General features: G+C 36.4%; 1 protein-coding gene across 7 annotated transcripts; it reads right to left on the reverse strand.

The window, feature by feature from the left end:
* Positions 1–2,207: 2,207 nt before the first annotated feature.
* On the reverse strand, positions 2,208–11,874 carry LOC133830666 (uncharacterized). 7 transcript variants are annotated; one of them, XM_062260685.1, is made up of 11 exons: positions 11,598–11,874; positions 10,323–10,416; positions 9,910–9,960; positions 9,546–9,793; positions 6,787–9,416; positions 6,467–6,612; positions 4,324–6,249; positions 4,021–4,069; positions 3,667–3,914; positions 3,455–3,559; positions 2,208–3,331 (listed from the first exon to the last, which is right to left on the reverse strand). In XM_062260685.1, exons 4-11 carry the CDS (start codon positions 9,739–9,741, stop codon positions 3,097–3,099), a joined length of 5,535 nt encoding a protein of 1,844 aa, XP_062116669.1. In that variant the 5' UTR covers positions 9,742–9,793; positions 9,910–9,960; positions 10,323–10,416; positions 11,598–11,874; the 3' UTR covers positions 2,208–3,096. The 7 variants fall into 7 exon arrangements, with proteins under 7 accessions (XP_062116669.1, XP_062116672.1, XP_062116670.1 ...); XM_062260688.1 differs by having other exon boundaries at positions 6,467–6,591; positions 9,546–9,797; XM_062260686.1 differs by having other exon boundaries at positions 9,910–9,973.
* Positions 11,875–20,418: the final 8,544 nt, after the last annotated feature.

The following is a 20,418-nucleotide window of genomic DNA, read 5'->3' on the forward strand; positions in this document are numbered from 1 at the left end:
TTACAGCCTTAAAAGCATATAACTTCGTTATGAGTTTTCGCATTGAAATTCCCCTAAAAGAAAGATGCGAAGACAACTATTAATTTTATGGGATTAATACGTAGATTTTTCACACATACAATAGTGAATAATAGTAAGGGTACACGGGTCAGGTTTTTTGGTTTTTGGTGCATAAGGTTCAGGTTTTGGGTTGGGAAATAGAGTACCGAACCCGTTCTAAATTTTTTGGTTTTTTGGATGATTTCGAGTTTGGTTGGGTCGGGTTTCAAGTGAGATTGGACCGAGAATGAGCCTTAGTAAAAAAAATTCAACAATACTAATTTTTTGATACTTTTAAAAAAAAAAATTTACTTTTCACATGTGTTTTTTAAACTTTGTTAGTTTGGTTCAATTGATTTTTTACAAATTGGGTCTTAATAAATTTTTTTGAATTTGTCATCAAATTTGAATTAAAATTATAATAAAATTTGTTTTTTTTATTTGTTCGACCTGAACCCAAGTGTGAATTTACCACACCGAATCCGACCCAAACATACTCAGGTTCGGGTCTAATTCGACCCGAAATTAACGGGTTTGGCCAAAAAATAGATTTTGGGGTTGCAGGTTATGCGAGTTTTCGAGTTTTGCGGGTCAAATGTTCACTCCTAGTGAATAGCCATTGACTTAATGAGGTAGACATATGCTTTGCTTCTTTTTTTTTTCTTTTTTTTAAGGAACTTTCTTTCTTTCTTGGCTAATGGCTAAAGCATGATAGTGGAACCCCATTCTCTTTCATTTCGTGTGACCAAAGACGATACAAAGTACAAACAGAAAATACGCAGACAAATGTTTCTGACATTTTTTAATGGAGTTTTTTCATAAATATATTTTTTTACTGTCAATGATTTTTTTCTTCAAAAATACTATCTTAAGTCTTCAAAATTATGATTTTCAAAGTTTTTTATATACAAAGACATGGTATAAAAAAACAGCAATTAGACAACAACAACTAGACATCAATTTAATACATACTAACACATTAAAAAATAATTAAAAATCAACAATTTGATAACTATTAAAAGTCAACATATTGCATACTAACACGTTTTAAAAATATATATATATATATATATGAAAACAACTAAACATTAATTACAAAACAAATAAAAAACATGAAAACAACTCTACAAATAAAAAATATCTCTAAAGACAAAAAACTGGAGAAAATGTAAAAATCTCCTTAAAATTGAAAAAAAAATAGTCAATCGGTAAAATGTAATTTTTTTAATTTATAAATTTCCTGAGCATGAAGATGTTAAAAGTTTGTTATATATCTATACCTTAGGGTTTCGCATAGTCTCTCATGTTATATATTAGCAAAAAAATAATTAGCCTTTAGATAGACAAGACTCCATGAACTAGATTCGTTAGAAGAATTTCCTTCTAGTCTCGTGACTTCAATTCTGGAATTATTAATAATACATACTTTTTCGCCTTTCCCTCCAAAAAAAGGATATCAAAAAGAAAATATCCAACTTCGAATCTTTAACTTAAAAAAAAAAAAAAAAAAAAACCTCCCCATGTGGATCTGTGGGTCCCAACCCCACCCCATGTAATATTGAGATACGTGTTTACGTGAATTCCACCAAGTGAATGATTTTGACGGGTCGATCAATACCCAATCAATAATTGTTTTTTTCTTTTTTTATTTTTTTGTTTAAATTTGCTGAATGAGATCCAGTCGATTGTTGCCAAGTGTCAAACATCAACATCGTCCCATATAAAAAAATGGAAAATTGACCATGAATATTAGGATGACACGTTCATAACGATTTGTCGAGTAAAGAATCGCCAGTTGCCTCTCAATTTTAAAAGCAAGTTTTTGTACGAACTCATCATCATTTAATGATAGAAATTGGGACCCAATCTATAAATTTTAATGCCCGAAACGTACGACCAGACTCCGCCACTAAAGTAAAATTACTCTTCTTTAATAAATGCTGTGAATGATATAAAGTCCCAACTATTATTGCCAGAAATAAAAAAATCCCTGGTGATGGAGATGTTCTATTAATTTAATAGCAGAAAAATCCTGTATCATTCCCCTTCCAACCGCTAATATGTATACATGGGCAAATATATTTCGCTCCAAACCTCAAAACTCTTGCAAGGCCTGTGTATAAGTATTACTAAGTAGCAAAAGGTGCATAAAAACACATGCCATGATGGGAAGACAAAAGTAACAAATTCAATACCATGACTCGTTGAAACACATCCCACAATGGGAAGACTGAACAAATAAACAATATACTATTCAATACCTTTAGAAGAGTCAGGTGCTTCCATGTAATATACAAAACTCTGCAAATATCCTACTCCAACTTATCGAAAGATATTATTCATTGAGGTTAGCTTTAAGCTAATTCCCTGAGACACAAAACCCTTGTCAACCAGCAGCATTAGACTAGTCTCTGACCTATGTTTAATACATGTTGCGAAATTCATGGCAAAGGCAAGATCCACTAAAGAAACAGATCATAATACCCTCTTCGAATCGGCCGATATGCAGAAACGTAAAATTAAAAAGAAAAAATCATATACTTCTTGGTAAATTCAAAAGATTTGATCCAATAATTGGTATTAATTCTAAAAAATATGGTCAATTGCCTAATTCCTGCAGTAAGTTGACAATCCAATTCAACTGCCGACTGTCACAAGTCAGTCAATGCCCCCTCCAGAAAAAGAGGAACAGAATACCTGGGGATAGGGATTATAGCATCGAGAACTTAGAAACACCAGACTGCATTTTACCTCCCCCTTTACTGAAAAGAAGAAAGATGGGGCATAGCAGATACCTTTCTAGATTTTCAAAGTATACAGAGGCCATCTTATAATTTTCAAGAATAACATCAATGACCTATAATCAAAAGATCTAATTGCCTCCATTGCTTTCAAGGAGACATCTAGAATCCATATTTTCTCCTACAGTCCCTTCTGTGTGCTACTTTGTGGCAAATCATGTGCCATTTTATAAGTTGAAACAAAATGGAAGATAGGAAGCATGGGGACGTTGGAGACAATTGACCAAGAGAGGGCAAACATCAATTAATTAAATTATCAAAGTGAAAGACATTGTACCCTGTCTGGCAGATTTCTAGGCATTGGAAGTGCAGTAACATATTTCTGCGGGCATGGTCTCTGAGCATTTAAAGTTCCATCAGAAGTTGATGAGGTCTCAGGCCCATCAGCTTGTCCCCGACCATGGAACTTGGCAAAACGATTAATCACAGAAAACTTCTCCAGATCCTGGCATTCCACTCTTAAGTCTAAGATTGAAGCCCTTTTGTCCAGTCTACATCAAAAGGAGGCAGCATAAGTACATGAGTAATCAGAGAGAGACGGAGAGCATAAGATAAACCAGAAAGATAAAACTCAAAAAAAAAAAAAGAGTTAAATATCGAAGACACGAGGGTACCTCAACAAATCACTCTCCAGCTTCCTCGCCCGACCAATGAAGTCTTCAACAACTTTTGAAAAGAATTTATCTTTTTTCTCCGGCATTTTAAGATTTTCGGATAAACTGTGATGCATGCATAAAATTATTAGTATGAACAGATAGTAATAAAATCAAACCATCAATATGATCCACCAAAGGAAGAATTTAAGTGATTTAAGGATGAATCATACATGTTGTTACTGTCCGCAGATGATGGTGCTTCACTTTCAGAGCAAGAAACTGCACTGCATGCATCTCCTAATGATAACCTTGCAGCAAAGTAAGCTACACTCTCAAACTGTGAAGTAGCCTCTGAAGAGAGAACTACTGCTGGAGGAGGGTGAAGCAGTTGCTGCATGAGTTGTGTTGTCAGGACAAGCCTTCTCTTTGGCTTAAGGATTGGCAGTACATCTTCAACAATTTCAGTTTCATATTCAATCTGTTTAGTAGGACATGAAGCAATTAGAGAACTCCGGGAAAAGACTGAGACATCAAAAGAAAAAATAACAAATAAAACTAATATCATATGGTAACAAGAAAGAAACCTTCTCGGGAAGTCGATTTGTTGCTCGGGCCCATTCTACTTCTGCCATGCTGGAAAAAATGTTGGAACTTGTTAAATTGCAGCATAAAAGGATAAGTAATCTTCCCAGTAGACAGGCAATACACCAGGCAATGAATGTGTTCTACAATAAGCAATGCCTGCTTAAATTTATGCACACAGTGACACCAGGCAATTGAATGTGTTCTATACAGTAAAAAAAGGTAAACTAACCAAATTTGATACAAACAGAAAGTGCAGCATTTTATATCAATTTAAAGCATTTAACCAGCTTCATGCAAATCACCTGATAGTCTGAAGCCTTTGTGAAACCTTCATCAGCTCCTTGTGCCAAGGTAAAAGTTCAGATGTTGCACTTTTACGCTTCTTTGGTCTCACAACAACCAAACCTTGATCAGCAGCATGAGGCATAAAATGGGGGGCGAAATCATCACCGGTTGTAGATGTGGGAGTAGAAACTTGCAAAACGTTACTGTGTTTACCACCATCAGCAGTCGCATTACTTTGCTCCGTTGAGTCCCGAGCATGCTGATCATCAACCAGCTTTCCAACTACAAATGACTGTTCCATAGACTTCATTGCGACATTTCTCTGCATATCATACACTGGCAGCATTTGCCCGCTTTTATTAAAGGTTCCGTACTGATCAAACCACGATGGAGCCATCTGAGGACTAATCTGAGGCTGCTCACCTCTGACAGAAAGTGCATTACTGCTACTTGGGAAATTGTGTGAAATATTGCGACCAAATCCAACCATGTCCTGAGGAGATGCATTTGAACCACGTGTCTCCCCAAGCTTGGATGAAAAACTTAGCATTTTTTGATCTCCAGAAGGAACTGAGGTGTCATTAGATAAAGATTCTCTTTCTGTACTCTTGTATCCATAAGGTGACTCCCCTCCCCCAGGACCTACCTCCTGTGGATCCCCTCCAAAATCTGGACCTTTCAATCTCTTTGTGCTCCTATCACTTGAGTCAATATCTGTACTCTTCATAGCCTGCACCTGATGAAGTAGGGAATAATTTTGATGCAAACTATTATTCGGTCTTAAAGAACGGCCAAAAGCTTCAATATCTCTTTGGGTGGCAGCATGGCTTGCATGAGATGCATCAGAGGAACTATTTGCAATAGACTCATTTCCCTGTAACGCACCTAGTGTCTTCTGTGCACTGTCAGCCTTATCAGGTGAAACTAGCTGTCCAAATTTTTCTGTGTCTGGTTGTTCTTTCTCAGCAAAGCTTTGAGAATTTGCTGAAATTACACCAACCCCAGACAAGCCATTTCTCCCTTCCAGGATATCTTGCTCATTCAGTTTCGATGGCCCAGGGAACATTGTTACCGGACTGCTATTTGATTGAATGTGAGATTTGAACAAACCCGGAGCAACCTTGGAAGATTGTGCTAACGAAGGTTGTTGGCGAGGCACACTGGTCCATACATTTTGCAACATTTTAGAATAGGCACCTTGTTGGACGGAAGGCTGAGCTGGTGCTGTATCTGATTCAGGTATCTGTTGAGCCAGGTCCCTGTTATGAGTTTGGCCAGTATGGGATGTCTCTGCAGAGGAAGGGATGTTATTTCGTGGAGTACCTGCAGACATATCTGACACTGATGGTGGAACAGATTGACTAGCTTGAGCTCTCTCAGAAGAGTCATCTAACTGTTTGGAAGCAGAAGAAAGCCTATTAAATGGTATATTAACAGATTGGTTTGCCATTATTTGTCCACATGGAGCATGCATTTGCTGATTTTCAATATTTCTTGAATAAGGAAACCCTGAAGGAAAAGCCATGGAATAATTTCCCTGGAATGAGGCTTCATTGCCAATATGTCCAGAAACACCAGAAATATTTCCAGCTCCTTGAGATGGATCGCTAGACGAGGGCAAGGGAACAACAGGGGTCCTGGAAGCCATCTGAACATGGCCCTTTTCTCCATTATCATGAGTACCATGAATTGAGCCAAAAACTGTTTGCAATGGGCTCTGAGAAGATACATGGTCCTTGCTGGACAGGCGTTGAGATGGAGGGGCCAATTGCAAACCAAAATTTTGTGAATTAGATGAATGATTCCGCTGAACGTGACTAATTGATCCATCTGAACTTTCTGCTTCAAGCACTTCAGAAGACATATTGCGTTCAGAGCTGGGCCGTGTAGCACCGTGTTCCCTTGGATGATCCACCTTGTGAAGAAGCTCAAGCATATGTTGACTGCAAGGAAAAAGCAAAATAATAAAACCCAAAATTCAATTCAACTCCTAAATTGTACTCAACACTCAAAATCCAAACAGCATCTAAGATCTACAAGGAAAGGAATTTGAGTTAAGAAAGATGAAAGCAACTACAGTAATCAAGAAACAAAAAAACATTATCCTTGAGAGTTAGAGCGCACAACAATTGGGCATTTTTTAAAACACAGTATCCATACCTTGATTGTGGAACATTTTGCTGAGCATAGTTACCAATGAATCTGTCAAAAGGAGCAGATGTATTTGGTACAAAGCCAGGAAACAAACTCTTTGAGGGTGTTGCATCTAAGCCTTTCAAGTCACCCTGACCACCAGGTAAAAGCCCCTATGTAGGAAAAAATTGTGAATAACAAATTTGTTTAAATTATCCAGAGGAAAAAATATACATACATTTGGTAATATCATTTAAAGTCCATTAAAAAAATTTTAAAAAAAACCAAAACTTAAATTACATATTTAGCAGTGGAACATTATGTAATATGGAAAACAAATAAATTACCTCCATCTCCATGGAACTTCTATCAGTGACAAATTTAGACTGCCCAGAACTGCCTTGGTCATAACCTTTAAACCCTCGCGAAACCTGCTGGGGTAAAGTCTGTGGATGTGTTAAGTGTTTTGCTCCATAAGAAGGTTCGTTGTCAACATCAACATCCCCCATTGGATGATACTGAAATTTGCGAGTTCCTGGTGGCTTGCGACCAGCCGCATTACCAGCCGATTTTTGTTTGCCTCCAGGAAAATTACGTGAATCAACAGTATCAGACCATACATTTTCCTTTGTACCACCTGTAGAAGTGTGATGGGCCACACTAGAGCGAAAATCATCAGCAGAACTATCTTTATTGGTAGAGCTGTCTACTTCATGCATTTCAACTACTCCCCTATCCAAACCATTATTCCCTGATGACTCTAAAATTTGAAGTGTCTTGCCCACATTATGTTGATTTTTCCCCAGAACTTCACTTCCCTTGGAATTCACAGAAGAATCAACAACTTTCCAGAAATCAAGTTTGTTACTGTTAGGAAGCTGTTGCTTGTTTTCATGGTTTGGCCTCGTAGAGCTGGGAGTTGGTGCAGCAATATTATTCAAACCAGATGCCTCCTTGCCTACATGTGGGCTTCCTATGGCAGATTTTGCAGCTTCAAGCTCAGCATTAGAATTTAGAGTAGAATCAGTCCTCCGCACACCAGCAGCATGACTCATCTCATCTTGCATGCATCTCTTATGATCACCACTTCGAGCACGTTGCAAGGAATTCTTATTCTCGTGAATTCTAAAATTATCACCTCCATCGGCTGACATAGGATCAATGAAGTTCCAACCATTTGGCCTATTGTATTGTTGGGTATCGTTATTCTGCGATGGTGTGCTTTGTTGACGAGCCCAAGAACCTGAATTGCTATTTGCATTTGGCTCTACACCTGACAGTTGACTAACATTTGCATAAACCTGACTGCTCTCCACAGATTGTTTTTGTAGAGGTTCGCGAACTGACCATTGATTTCCTTGTTCTGAGAACTTTGGTATAAAGCGATGAGAAGAATCGGTCTGCAATGTGTCACCCTGTCCCTGTGAAGTTTTGAATCCTGATTGCTGAAATTGTGGATGATTAAAAGAATTAACACTTGAAGAAGGTCTATTTGCATCAACTGACAGAGATCTAGAATTGGGTGTAACAGCAGGCTGGAAGCTATTATCACCCCAAACTCCTTGTGGTTTGCCACCATCAATGACACTTGATGATTGCTGATTCCCTGTTCGAGGTTCGGGATTTTGAAGACTAGGACCACACCATTCCTCCTGTATCCCTGCATCACCACTAGAAGTTTCTGCAACAGCAGACTGCATAAGAGCACTCCAACTCCCACTTTGTACAGAAGGTTGTCCACTTAAATATTCTGTACTATCCAGCATATTAAAACCTCCCATTCCCATATTACTATTCTTGCCAAAGGCCGCCCATATATTGTCATCAGAACCAAACAAAATCTTTTCTTCCGTAGGATCTAACGTAGCCACATTCTGTGAAGAGGTAACCTGGGTAAATGATTTCTCCTGTGATGGTTCTGAAGATTCATTCACCTCTTGTCTCCCTGGGAATTCCTGCACAGATGGACTTCTTTGCTGGGGATTAACTTGCTGCAAGTTTTCTAAATTAATACCACTGCTTAGGCCTTGACCAGCAGCAGACCCAAACATATTTTTTCCTTGGAAGTCCTGTCTCGTTCCGTCTTGCATGCTAACCTGATCTGGAAATGCAACAAATGAATGACCAGGAAGGGAATTATTGTTGGATATCTGTTGCATCGAAGCTTTATCCATTGGTAAATGAGAATAGGGACCAGGTGTGCCACTTGTGCTAGAAATTGGAACCCCATACAAAGATTGCTCCACCTGTTGAGGTACCATATCCATCAAGCGTAGTGCCTGGCCTTGCTCAGGGGAAAACATATGTCCGCTGGATGACCCTTGAATAACAGGGGATGCCCCACGCTGCAGCCAGTTCGCATTCCCTGGTACAACTTCAGGCTGCTGCCACAAATTGTTAGATGCCTCATTGATGGGAACACCATTAATCAGAGATGGTGGATAGTTACCAGCGGTCTGCTTTACAATGGAAGAAACCTGATTTGTAAATCCCTGCTGTCTTGGCTCTATTTGCTGAAGTTGTTGCTGTCTTTGTAATTCTTGAAGTTGTTGAAACATCATATGTCTTTGTAACAGCTGCATGTCACTATTCCCTGGCTGCTGCCTAGGTAAAGAATGCAGCGCGTTGAGATGCTGGCCGCTCATTTGTTGTTGACCACCAAAAAAATCAAAACCCACTAAAGATTCAGAAGATTCCAACCGCATTGAATTTTTTTTATTATGCTCAGGACCATTTCCTTGTTGTGGCATAGATAAGCCTCTCATCAAATTATGTCGATTAGTATCTGTATCCACTCCCAAAAAGTTTGCCTCATTCTGCCTTGTTTGGAAAACCTGATTACCATGTACATAACCATTGAGAGCTGGCTGCTGGTTTTGTGATGAAACTCGACCAAACTCGGGCATTAGGTTTGATTGTGTAAAATTTAAACCATGAGCCATATGTGAAGATTGACTCCCATGACCTCTCTCCGAATCTGTCAGAAAAAGTCATAACAACAGTTAATATCAGTGTATATCTAAAAACTACAAACTCATAAAACATTTGTATTAAAATGGTGACAAATGAAGAACAATAGAAATTTGAGAGAGAAATTCATTTGAACCTGGTTGCTGAACATTGTAGTTCTTTAAACTAGGGATAAAAGGACCATTAATCTGTCTCTGTCCACCACCAACCCACAAATTGTTACTTAGTCCCTGCCAGTTCCCGTCAATGGCCTGTGGATGATGTTGGCCCTGTGACAGGTTCTCTTGGCCAAAAAAATTGTGGACCCTGTCACCCTCTTCGTTGCCAGGCATAGATAATCAAGCCCGCAATTGTCAACAACTGAGCTTTTGTATGACAAAAGAACTACCTAAAGAAAATATGAATTTAACATTTAAAATGTTGACTACTTAAAGTTAGTTTGAGATCGTACAAATATACAAAGATATATGAAAGGTTTTCTCAAACACATTCAGACCCACCTAAGGCCAGTCATTAATGCACCACTTTAGATACAATCCACTGAATTCTTCCTGCATATAACATCTGAGCATATCAATTATGGCTGAAAGAAAAATAAGCTAGAAGAGTTTGCAGTCAAAAGATAGATTATCAAGACGATAGTTATCAATAACTCAAATGTTTCTTGCTCTCCATGAGACATACATAAAAAAAGTAGTTGCTACATAAGAAATTATGATGGGCTATCATGTCTACTGATGCTGTCATTCAGATTATTACTATTTGATAAACTGAAAGCTGTTACCCTATCCTTTGCATCACAGCCAAAACCTCCTCATAGGAACTGGCAGTCAACCCATTAGCTCTTGTTTAATGCATTTCAAACTAGGCTTCTGATTTAAGATATAAAATAATTGCAGAGAAAATTAGATACCTATCAGAGAGCAGAAAACCTAATCTCAGCCACCAACTAGCTTCTTCAAAAATGGCCAGACTTTCACTTAATCTGTCTCATATACTCTACCAACCTATCACATCAAATTAAAAAGATCAATGTTATTTCATTCCTGTTCCCATATCACTAAAAAGGGAGGAGGAGGAAAGCAAAAGGAAAAAAAAAGAACTTTCCATTTCAACACAAAAAGTTATTAGAAGTTTTCTTTTCATGTAATCTTTTGCATAAACAAAACTAAGTCAAACAACTTGTACAAACAATTTTAAAAAAAGAGGGGATCAATTTCCTTGATTAAAATATAAACAATCCTTCATTATAACATACACATAAATAAGCCTTGGCTTTATAGACACTAAGACACAAGCATAAAACAATAGTTTTGCTTCCCAGTAGTTCACGTTCTCTCACAAGTATACATAGAACAACTCGGAAAACTAACTCAAATCCACACAGCTTTCCCAACATATTTAATTTAGTACATTACGACTTGGTAAACATTATTGCTTTTAACACATAGCACAGCACTTTTTCTTTGATAAGAGACAAGATATAGATCCCTCATAACAGCTACACACTATATCCCATTATCAGCTAGAAACCATTAAAATCCTAAGTTCTGTCATATAGAAATAATCATAATGTCTAGAAATGTACAATAAACTCTCTTTGAGGCTGCAAAATCACTCGCATAGAAAAGGTTACAGAGATAACTAATGCCTACTAAATCACTGAAAACATGGCGGGGAATCACAGCATCACATTTGAAGTTTATAAACAAGCATAAATCTGATACAATAATCTTCTACCGAGAAATGTAAACTCTGGGGTAGAGTCAGCTTTCGAAAGTGACCCATTTCACATTTAAAACAAACAAACAAGCAAAGAAGAAACAAAGTAAAATCGAGGTGGAGAGGTGTTGGTAAGAAAAAAAGAAAGACACTAGAGAGAAAGGATAAGCCTCAGCTGAAACCTTTTAGCTCAGAAAAATAAAGAAAAAGACACAAAAATCAATTTCAATTCTTTATTTTCTTTCCCTCCCTTTCCTGGCAACCATACACAGCCTAAAATCGCAAAATTCCTTGAAAATCTGGCATCAACTTCAAAAATGCGCCAGGATCGAAGGAGAACCCCGGCAATTCAAACTCTACAAGCAGCGACGAAGCTGCCGAAAAACTGAAGCAGCAAAACCCTAGCACGGATTTGCTTTTGCAATAAATTAGGGTTTTAAAAAATAATGGAGGTTGCGGAACTCACAGTAACGTTGAGAGGCGTCCATTGAAGCTCGAAGCTGATCCTTTGACACTCTCTGATAGCAGAGCTTTAGGGTTTGAATCGGTGCAGAAAGAAGAAAAAAAAAATGGGCTTCTTTGTGCAAGAGAGAGAAAGAGAAGAGAGAGAGATAAGTGATCGAAATAGTGAGAAAATTTCAACGAACTGAGGAACAAAACCGAGGTTCGGACCTAAGCTCGGGTTCGGATAACGAAGCAGTTGGTTCGGATCCAAAGCTAAATGGAGGTGGGTACATGGGGTCTTTGAGGGTGCTCTTTCTCGGTCTTTGGGGAATGGAATGGAAGCGTTTTCTCAGTGCGTTTAGAGAGAGCGTGGAAGGGCGAGCATGTGAGGGAGTTGTTGAGGGTAGACGGAGATTTAGATGCTCCTGCCAATTATACTTCGACACGTGGCATTATGGTGTTGGAGCCCACCCGAGTTTTGGATGCTTGTTTTTAATTCTCTTTTCAAAATAAAATAAATTTTTTTTTATATTAATTAATTAAACAAAACCAAATATATATATGAGTTCTAAGTAGTGTTTTAGTATATACTTTCATGAAAGGTGTTGAACTTTTTCATCTTTCTATAAATAGATCTTTCAACTTCTTTTTTTTATTACAAATTATTTTTTATAAAATATTTTATCATAATTCATTAATGTTTTATTTACTCAACTAGAAATTTAATTTTAAAATTGTAAATATTATCTTTAATTTTAATAAAATCTGGTTTAATGTTTTAAAATATATATATAATAGAATGAATTATAATTTTATAGTACATAGAAATATTTATATCAATAATCTCTACATATATTACATTTAAACATAACGTATAGATATATATTTACATAGCTACATGACATATATATAACATATAATAATATTTAAAAAGAAAAAAATAATAGACATAAAATAATACTAGAAAAAGTCATAGTGTAGATACTAGTATACGTGCATCAATTATTTTTAGTTTTTAATGTATCTCACAATATCCTTTGGTGAATTTGATAAAGAAAAAAAGATTCAATCACTTGATAAAAAACAAACTATCACAAAAATTTATAAGATAAAAAAAATAATATATATGTCTTTATTATTTTTAAATAAATATGATATAATTATTTAAAATATCATAAAATATCTTAAAAATATCATATTTTAATAAATTTATTTATTTATTTTTGTTTAAGTTTATGTTTGTTCTAGTTTTTGAATTTGAGAGTGACAACAAAATATTATATATTATATGTTTAATATAATATTAAGTTTAAGTTTAATTAAATTTTATTTAAGTTATAAAATATATGATTTTATTATTTTTAAATAATAATTATTGTAAAATATTTTTAAAATATCTTATTTTAATTAATTAATTTATTTATTTTTATTTAAATTTAAATCATATTTACAATATACTGTTAAATATAATAATATTTTCTTAAATATAAGAATATTCCGTTAAAATTAACAAAAAAAAATAAAAAACTTAAAACAAAAATTTATGTTATCTACATACTTTTTATATTGAAGAGATTACTCTTTCGTATATTATATAACTAATTTACAATTGTATTAGAACTATCAACACATTTTTTAATTGTTCTTTCGTACAAACAAAAATTTGCAATTGTATTTATAATAAACTATTTAGTGTATTTTAAGTAAAATTATTAATGAAGTTCTTGAGTGAAAAAAATGGACTTTGATATTTCTTTCCATAATTGTATCATTCTAATTGTGGAACGATGCATACCAACATAAATTTTGCCTTTTTTTAATAAAAAATGGGGAATTCATTGATTAAATAGCATGAGTTATGACAAAAGTTGCAATTGGCATGGCCTATATGATTGGATTCCATAAAAAATGCTAGTTGGACAAGTTTATGAGCCACTCTACTAGCATTTTTAGGACAATAACATGAATTTACTTTGAGCATATGTTTACAAACTTACATAGTATCATAAAGAACAACTCCTGCAGAGCAACAAAGTGTTGATCGTGTCTTCAAGCTTTCTACTGTATATAAGCAATTAAATTCAAGTAAAACTGAATTCAATCCAAGGATTCGACAAAGTAACGCACCTTGAAGCATGGCATGGGCTTTTGCAACCATTAGTTTGAGAGTACTTACAAAAAGAACTTTTAATGCGTAGGAAAAAATTCTTTTAATTTCAACAGAGGAACAAATTATATAATGAATCAAATGATAATTGTAAACAATATTATGAGCATTAAATCCATAAATCAGATTCAAAACAACATTATATGCTCATACAACAATCCAAGAATACATTTTATTTAGAGCATTGATTTAGAATCTAGAGAGCATACCTCTCATATTGTCAATCCCTTCTTGAGTCATTTCCTCCCTTAGCAATCTTCAATTCACCTACAAAAACAAGTGCAAAATGCAAGAGGGACCTAATGGATAGCAAACCCTTACCACAATACCATACGCTTGTCTTCACCCAACAACATATATATTCTATATATATGTCTCGTATGCCTTCTTACCCTAAGGGGTATATTGGGCCTATTGGACTTATATTATTAGATATGGTGCACTATGGTTTAATGGGTCAACCTATAGTATTTAGGGTGCTACCATGTACCTCAAATGCAATTAGATTAATATTAACCATCCCATTATGGTATTTAACTATTCGTAGGCACTCTAGAAAATTATTGTGATAATGGAATTATGTTTGTAATTATATTAGTCCATATAAAATTATAACATTCTCTCACTTGGACAATATAATCAAACCACCATAATATTGTCTATCACTAAAAGACAGTCTAATAAATCATATATAATATCATATCGATAGGATACATATATTATTTATGATTCGGTCTTGAAGACATTCAAATACAATAACAATCATTAAACCAAACATGCAGGTGGTATATTAATTTGAGACTATGCGCATTCGTCTCTTTTGTACCTATCACTTCGTCAAACAACAATATATATATTCATATATATGACAACAATAATAAGAAGTGACTTCAAATATCATTATGTATGTTTCATAAATACAAGTCATAAGCATTCCACACAAAACACTAGCATGTTCAATACATAAAATAGCTCCCACTGAACTCAGTAATCTACCCCTAGTAATCCCACACGGGTAATGTGTTTTGCAAACACACATATAGGTAAGCCTTTTGTAAGTGGATCTGCCAACATGCTAGCGGTAGGCGTGTACTCAATGGTAATGAGGGATTCAGCAACTTTCTCTTTAACGAAATAGTACTTAATATCAATATGCTTTGAGCGAGAAGTACTTTGAGTGTTCTTAGAGAAAACTACAGCTGCAGAATTGTCACAGTACAATTTCAGCGGCCTCGAAATGGAGTCTACAACACCCAATGCTGAAATGAAATTCTGCAACCATATTGCTTGACAAGTGGCCTCATAACATGCCATGTACTCTGCCTCCATCGTAGAGGAAGCTGTGAGAGTCTGCTTGACACTTTTCCATGAAACAGCTCCTCCAGCCATCATATAGATGTAGCCTGAAGTGGACTTTTTATCATCTACGCATCCTGCATAATCGGCATCACTGAACCCAACTATATCAAGTGTGTCAGCTCGCCGTTAAGTCAACATATGATCCTTGCTCCCCTGAAGATACCTCATGACCTTCTTAACCGCTTTCCAGTGACTAAGTCCATGATCACTCAAGTATCTACCCAACACACCAACAACAAAAGCAATATCTGGGCGTGTGCATACTTGAGCATACATCAAGCTGCCTACAAGCGACGCATAAGGAATAATCTTCATTTCATCTCTCTCTTTATCATTTTGTGGACATTGGGCCTTTGAGAACTTATCACCCTTCACTATCGATGCTTTCCCAGGAGAACATGCATGCATATTAAATCTTTTCAAGATCCGATCAATGTAAGTCTTCTGAGACAAACGAAGAATATCATTAGCCCTATCCCGAAGACTCTGAATCCCAAGCACATAGGAAGCCTCACCAAGATCCTTCATATCAAAATGGCTAAACAAAAGTTGTTTTGTCTCAGACAATAGATCAGAATTATTAGATGCAAGCAGGATGTCGTCAACATACAATACTAGAAAAATAAATCTGCTCCCACTAACCTTCATGTATATACATTGATCTACTACATTCTCCTTGAAGCCATTTGCAGTGACAATCATATCGAACTTGAGATACCACTGCCTTGATGCTTGTTTAAGCCCATAGATAGACTTTTTGAGCTTGCAAACCATGTGTTCTTTGCCAGACTTCTCAAAACCAATAGGTTAAGTCATGTAAACATCTTCAAATAAATCTCCATTCAAGAAGGTTAAGTCATGTAAACATCTTCAAATAAATCTCCATTCAAGAAGGCAGTCCTCACATCCATTTGATTGAGTTCTAGATCAAAATGAGCAACTATAGCCATAATGATTCGCAATGAATCTTTGGTGGAAACAGGTGAAAAGGTTTCTTTGAAATCAATACCTTCTCTCTGGCTATAGCCTTTAGCCACAAGCCTAGCCTTATACCTTTCCACTTGCCTATTCGAGTCACGTTTGATCTTATACACCCATTTGCATCCAATGGGTCTGCAACCTTTGGGTAGTTCAACCAACTCCCAAACTTCATTTTGTGACATAGAATTCAACTCATCTTTCATTGCATCCATCCACAATACAGATTGAGGACTATTCATAGCTTCTTGATAGGTAACTGGCTCAAAAGTGTCTCCCACATCAAACTCATGTTCCTGTAAATAGACAAGGTAGTCATTAGGAATAGCAGACCTGCGGGTTCTCTGTGATCTTCTCACCATAGCTTCATCATCCCCAATATCAAGATTTTCACCTTGTTCTTGATTTTGAGGTTCATCATGAGTTTCTACCGAAATCTGTTCAATCACAGGGTCATCAATAGGAGCAGAAGCGACAGGTACAGGGACAAAAATGCGTTCTTCCTTGAAAACAATTTCTCTTGACCATTGACTTGAACCAAATTCATCCTCAAAATAGACAGCCCTATCTGATTCTATAACCCTGGTGGTGTGAGATGGGCAATAAAATCTGGAACCCCTTGATCCAATGGTGTAGCCTACAAAATAGCCAATAATGGTCTTCGGATCAAGTTTCTTAGACTGTGGGTTATAGGGCCTTACTTCAGCTTTACATCCCCAAACATGAAAATGACGCAAACTCGGTTTCTTACCCGACCACAACTCGTATGGTGTCTTTGGGACAGACTTACTAGGCACTTGATTCAAGATATAAGCAGTAGTCCTCAATGCCTCACCCCATAAAAATTCTGGCAAGCTAGAATGAATCAGCATACATCGCACCATGTCAAGAAGTGTGCGATTTCTCCTTTCAGCAATTCCATTCTGTTGGGGTGTCCCTGACATTGTATATCTTGCATCAATACCACATTCCTGTAAGTATTTGGCAAAAGGCCCGGGGTTCCTTCCATTTTCATCATAACGTCCATATTACTCTCCACCTCTATCAGAGTCGACAGGTTTGATCATTTTTCCCTTTTAAAGCTCAACATTCGTCTTGAAAATCTTAAAAGCATCCAAAGATTCAGATTTTTCACGAATGAGCTCAACATGGCCATACCGGGACAAGTCATCAATGAAGGTGATAAAATATTTATAACCACCCATAGCAGGCGGAACAAAAGGCCCACAAATATCAGTATGAATAAGCTCCAATACATATGTGCACCTGTTTGACTTGCTCTTTCTAACCTTGGCAGTTAACTTTCCTTTAATACAATCAACGCAGGCAGTGAAATCTGAAAAATCCAGATCTTGAAGTACCCCATCTTTGATCAACCTTTCCATTCTGTCTTTAGAGATATGACCTAAACGTTTGTGCCACAACATAGAAGATTTCAAATCTAATCTTGCACGTTTAGAGCCAACAACAGCATTAAGACAAGAAGTAGAAGAAACAGAAGCAACATCATGCAAATCAAGTTTATATAAATTTCCACATAAAGTTCAATTTCCAACCAAAAGGGAGTCACGATACAAAGTGAGTTTTCCAGTTCCAAAAATAAAACTATAACCTAGCCCATCCAAAATAGATACAGAAATCAAATTCCTCCTAAAAGAGGGTATGTAAGCAACATCCTGTAACTCCAAAAAATGTCCTGTATTCAACTGTAATCTAACTGTCCCCAAAAATTCGACTTGGACTTTTGTATTGTCTCCCATGTACACATTCTGCTCTAGACTACTCGGTCTTCTTTGACTTGTCACTGCCTGCAAGGAATTTGTAACATGAATTGTGGCTCCAGTATCTATCCACCAATAATTTGAGGGCACATCAATAATATTGGATTCTAAACAAACCATCACAAGACAGTTACCTTTCTTCTCTAGGTGAGCTTTGAGCTTTCTACAATCAGCTTTCTTGTGCCCAAAATTCTGGCAAAAGTTGCACTTCCCTTTGAAAAACTCATTCTTATGACCATTAGAGGATGAGCTGGACTGTCCATTCCCTTTAGGACTAAGTGCCTTTTTCTTGGGAGGTTTTTGGTTACCAGAGTTATTGGAAGTGAACTTTCTCTTGTGAGGATTGTTTGGGTTCATCACCATGGAGATACTTCTTGCCCTTCCCTTCCTCATGTCCTCTTCTTCCTTGGCAAGAATAGCAGTCATCTCCTCAATAGTCCATTGCTCCTTTTGAGCATTGTAGCTTGATCTGATTGAATCAAATTGGGGAGGAATGGTTTCCATCACAAACCACACCATGTAATCCTCACCAAGATCCAACCCCATAGCCTTAAGCTTTTGGTAACAACCCATGAGCTTGTCGATATGAGCTCTAATATCACTCGTATCAGCGTAATTGGTGCGATGGAGCAAGGTTAAGCACTCAATCCTCTCATTCTTTGAGAACTTTTTGTACTTCTCCTTAATGGCAGCAAGAAAATCCCTTGCATTTTCAGTCTGAGGAATACTATCACGAATGGATTCATCCATGTGATACCTCATAAGCATCAAACAACAACGATTGGAATGCTCCCAATCCTCATAGGACTTCTTGTCCTTTTCAGTGGCATCATCAGTGGGTTTAAGTGGTGCATCCATTCTCAAGGCCAAGTCCACTCTCATAAGAGTCAAGTTCATCGTGAGGGATTCAACCCACTACTTGTGGTTGGTTCCATTCAGTGTCAACATGGCAGAGGTTCTCGGAATGCTTGCAGCTGAATGAGAAACAAGAGCAATAACTATCAAATACATGTTATGATAAACCATGTCATTTGTGCTCTTTTCTCATCAATATATGATCGCAAAATAACAAATGATCATTATGTATGCTAGAGTTCTTAGACAAACACACAAAATAGAACTCATACACAGGTAAGAACAATCTATTAAACATTATAATCAAATACATTAATTTACTATCGAAAGGATAGATAAATTGTGATTCATAATGTTTAATAAATTTTCTACACCATATTAAGCATCCTTACCAAGCAATTATTATCGATAGGATAATTAATTACTTATATAAATCTTAATGTAATTTTAGAGGAAAAACACAAAATTTAAATAAATAATTATTTAAATATTCCTCTTTACTAAACAATTTATATGCTTATTCTTACGATAGGCAAGAAAATAAACAATAATTGTTGACAATATATATAATAAGATTTATGCCACAAAAGATTAAATATAAATACAATTATGAAACCAAATCTATAAATTAATCTTGTGCATAAACATATACAAATAGTAGGATATGAGAATAGGAGTGAAATGGTAAAAATTTGGCCAAAAAGGACCCCTCACGCGCCCCTAGGCGCCATAATAGTTTTTTTTTTTTTAAAATTTAACATGATAGTACGACATGTCGTTTATAGCCAAAAACGACGCCCTTTGCCCTTAAAAACGACATGTCGTTTTTTCCTGACAGAGGCAAAACGACGTGTTGTTTTTCGTCGTCCCTGACCTCTGAATTTTGGCTTACGGGTCGCGTTCGACCCGGTTCGTCCCAAGGGTCTAACCCGACTGGAACCACCGTCTCCGGCCACCATCTTGGCCACTGTAACATGGGTTTTGTTCCCCTCTCCATGGCCGACGACCCTAGCATCTCCATTCTCCTCATTTCCCAACAAAAATGTCAAAACAACATGAAAACCGAAAATGGGTTTCCACCATTTTTGAGCTCCATGAAAAGCTCGGTTTCACAACAGCAATACATGAAATTTTTGCCCAAAAAAAATAGCTAAAACCCAATACTCATTATCAAACCCGATTTCCCCATTAACATAACATGATTTCAAAATTTTTGTGAAAAAATCAGATTTTGAAAAATTGGGTCTATATCAAAATATCAAGCCCTAAAATCAAATGAACCTAGCTCTTGATACCAATTGTTAGATTGTAAACATAGTGTAAGCATCATTTAACACTCAAAATAGATTTCACAATCAATTAATGTTTACAATCAATCCAAGAGTACATTTATTTAGAGCATTGATTGGGAATGTGAGAACATACCTCCCATATTGCCAATCCCTTCTAGAGCCATTTCCTCCCTTAGAAATCTTCCAATTCACCTACAAAATCAAGTGCAAAATGCAAGAGGAACCTAATGGATAGCAAACCCTTACCACAATACCACACTACCCTCAACTTCCACCCATACAACATATATATATTATGCTCTTATACCTTAAGAGGTATTAGTGGGCTAATTGGGGCTCATTATATTATGAAGTGGTGAACTATAGTTTAATGGGCCAACACATAGTCATTAGGGTGCCACCATGTGCCTC

The sequence above is a fragment of the Humulus lupulus genome, chromosome 4, assembly GCF_963169125.1.
Source record: "Humulus lupulus chromosome 4, drHumLupu1.1, whole genome shotgun sequence".
NCBI classification, from domain to species: domain Eukaryota; kingdom Viridiplantae; phylum Streptophyta; class Magnoliopsida; order Rosales; family Cannabaceae; genus Humulus; species Humulus lupulus.

What these genes read in the sequence shown, in the direction of transcription:
- LOC133830666 (XM_062260687.1), bottom strand. Translation starts at nt 9,741, where the DNA reads ATGCCTGGCAACGAAGAGGGTGACAGGGTCCACAATTTTTTTGGCCAA. An exon ending in CTACAATGTTCAGCAACCAG is followed by an intron (nt 9,417 to 9,545) that starts GTTCAAATGAAT and finishes TTTTTCTGACAG; the next exon opens with ATTCGGAGAGAGGTCATGGG. An exon ending in CAAAATGTTCCACAATCAAG is followed by an intron (nt 6,250 to 6,466) that starts GTATGGATACTG and finishes TTTTCCTTGCAG; the next exon opens with TCAACATATGCTTGAGCTTC.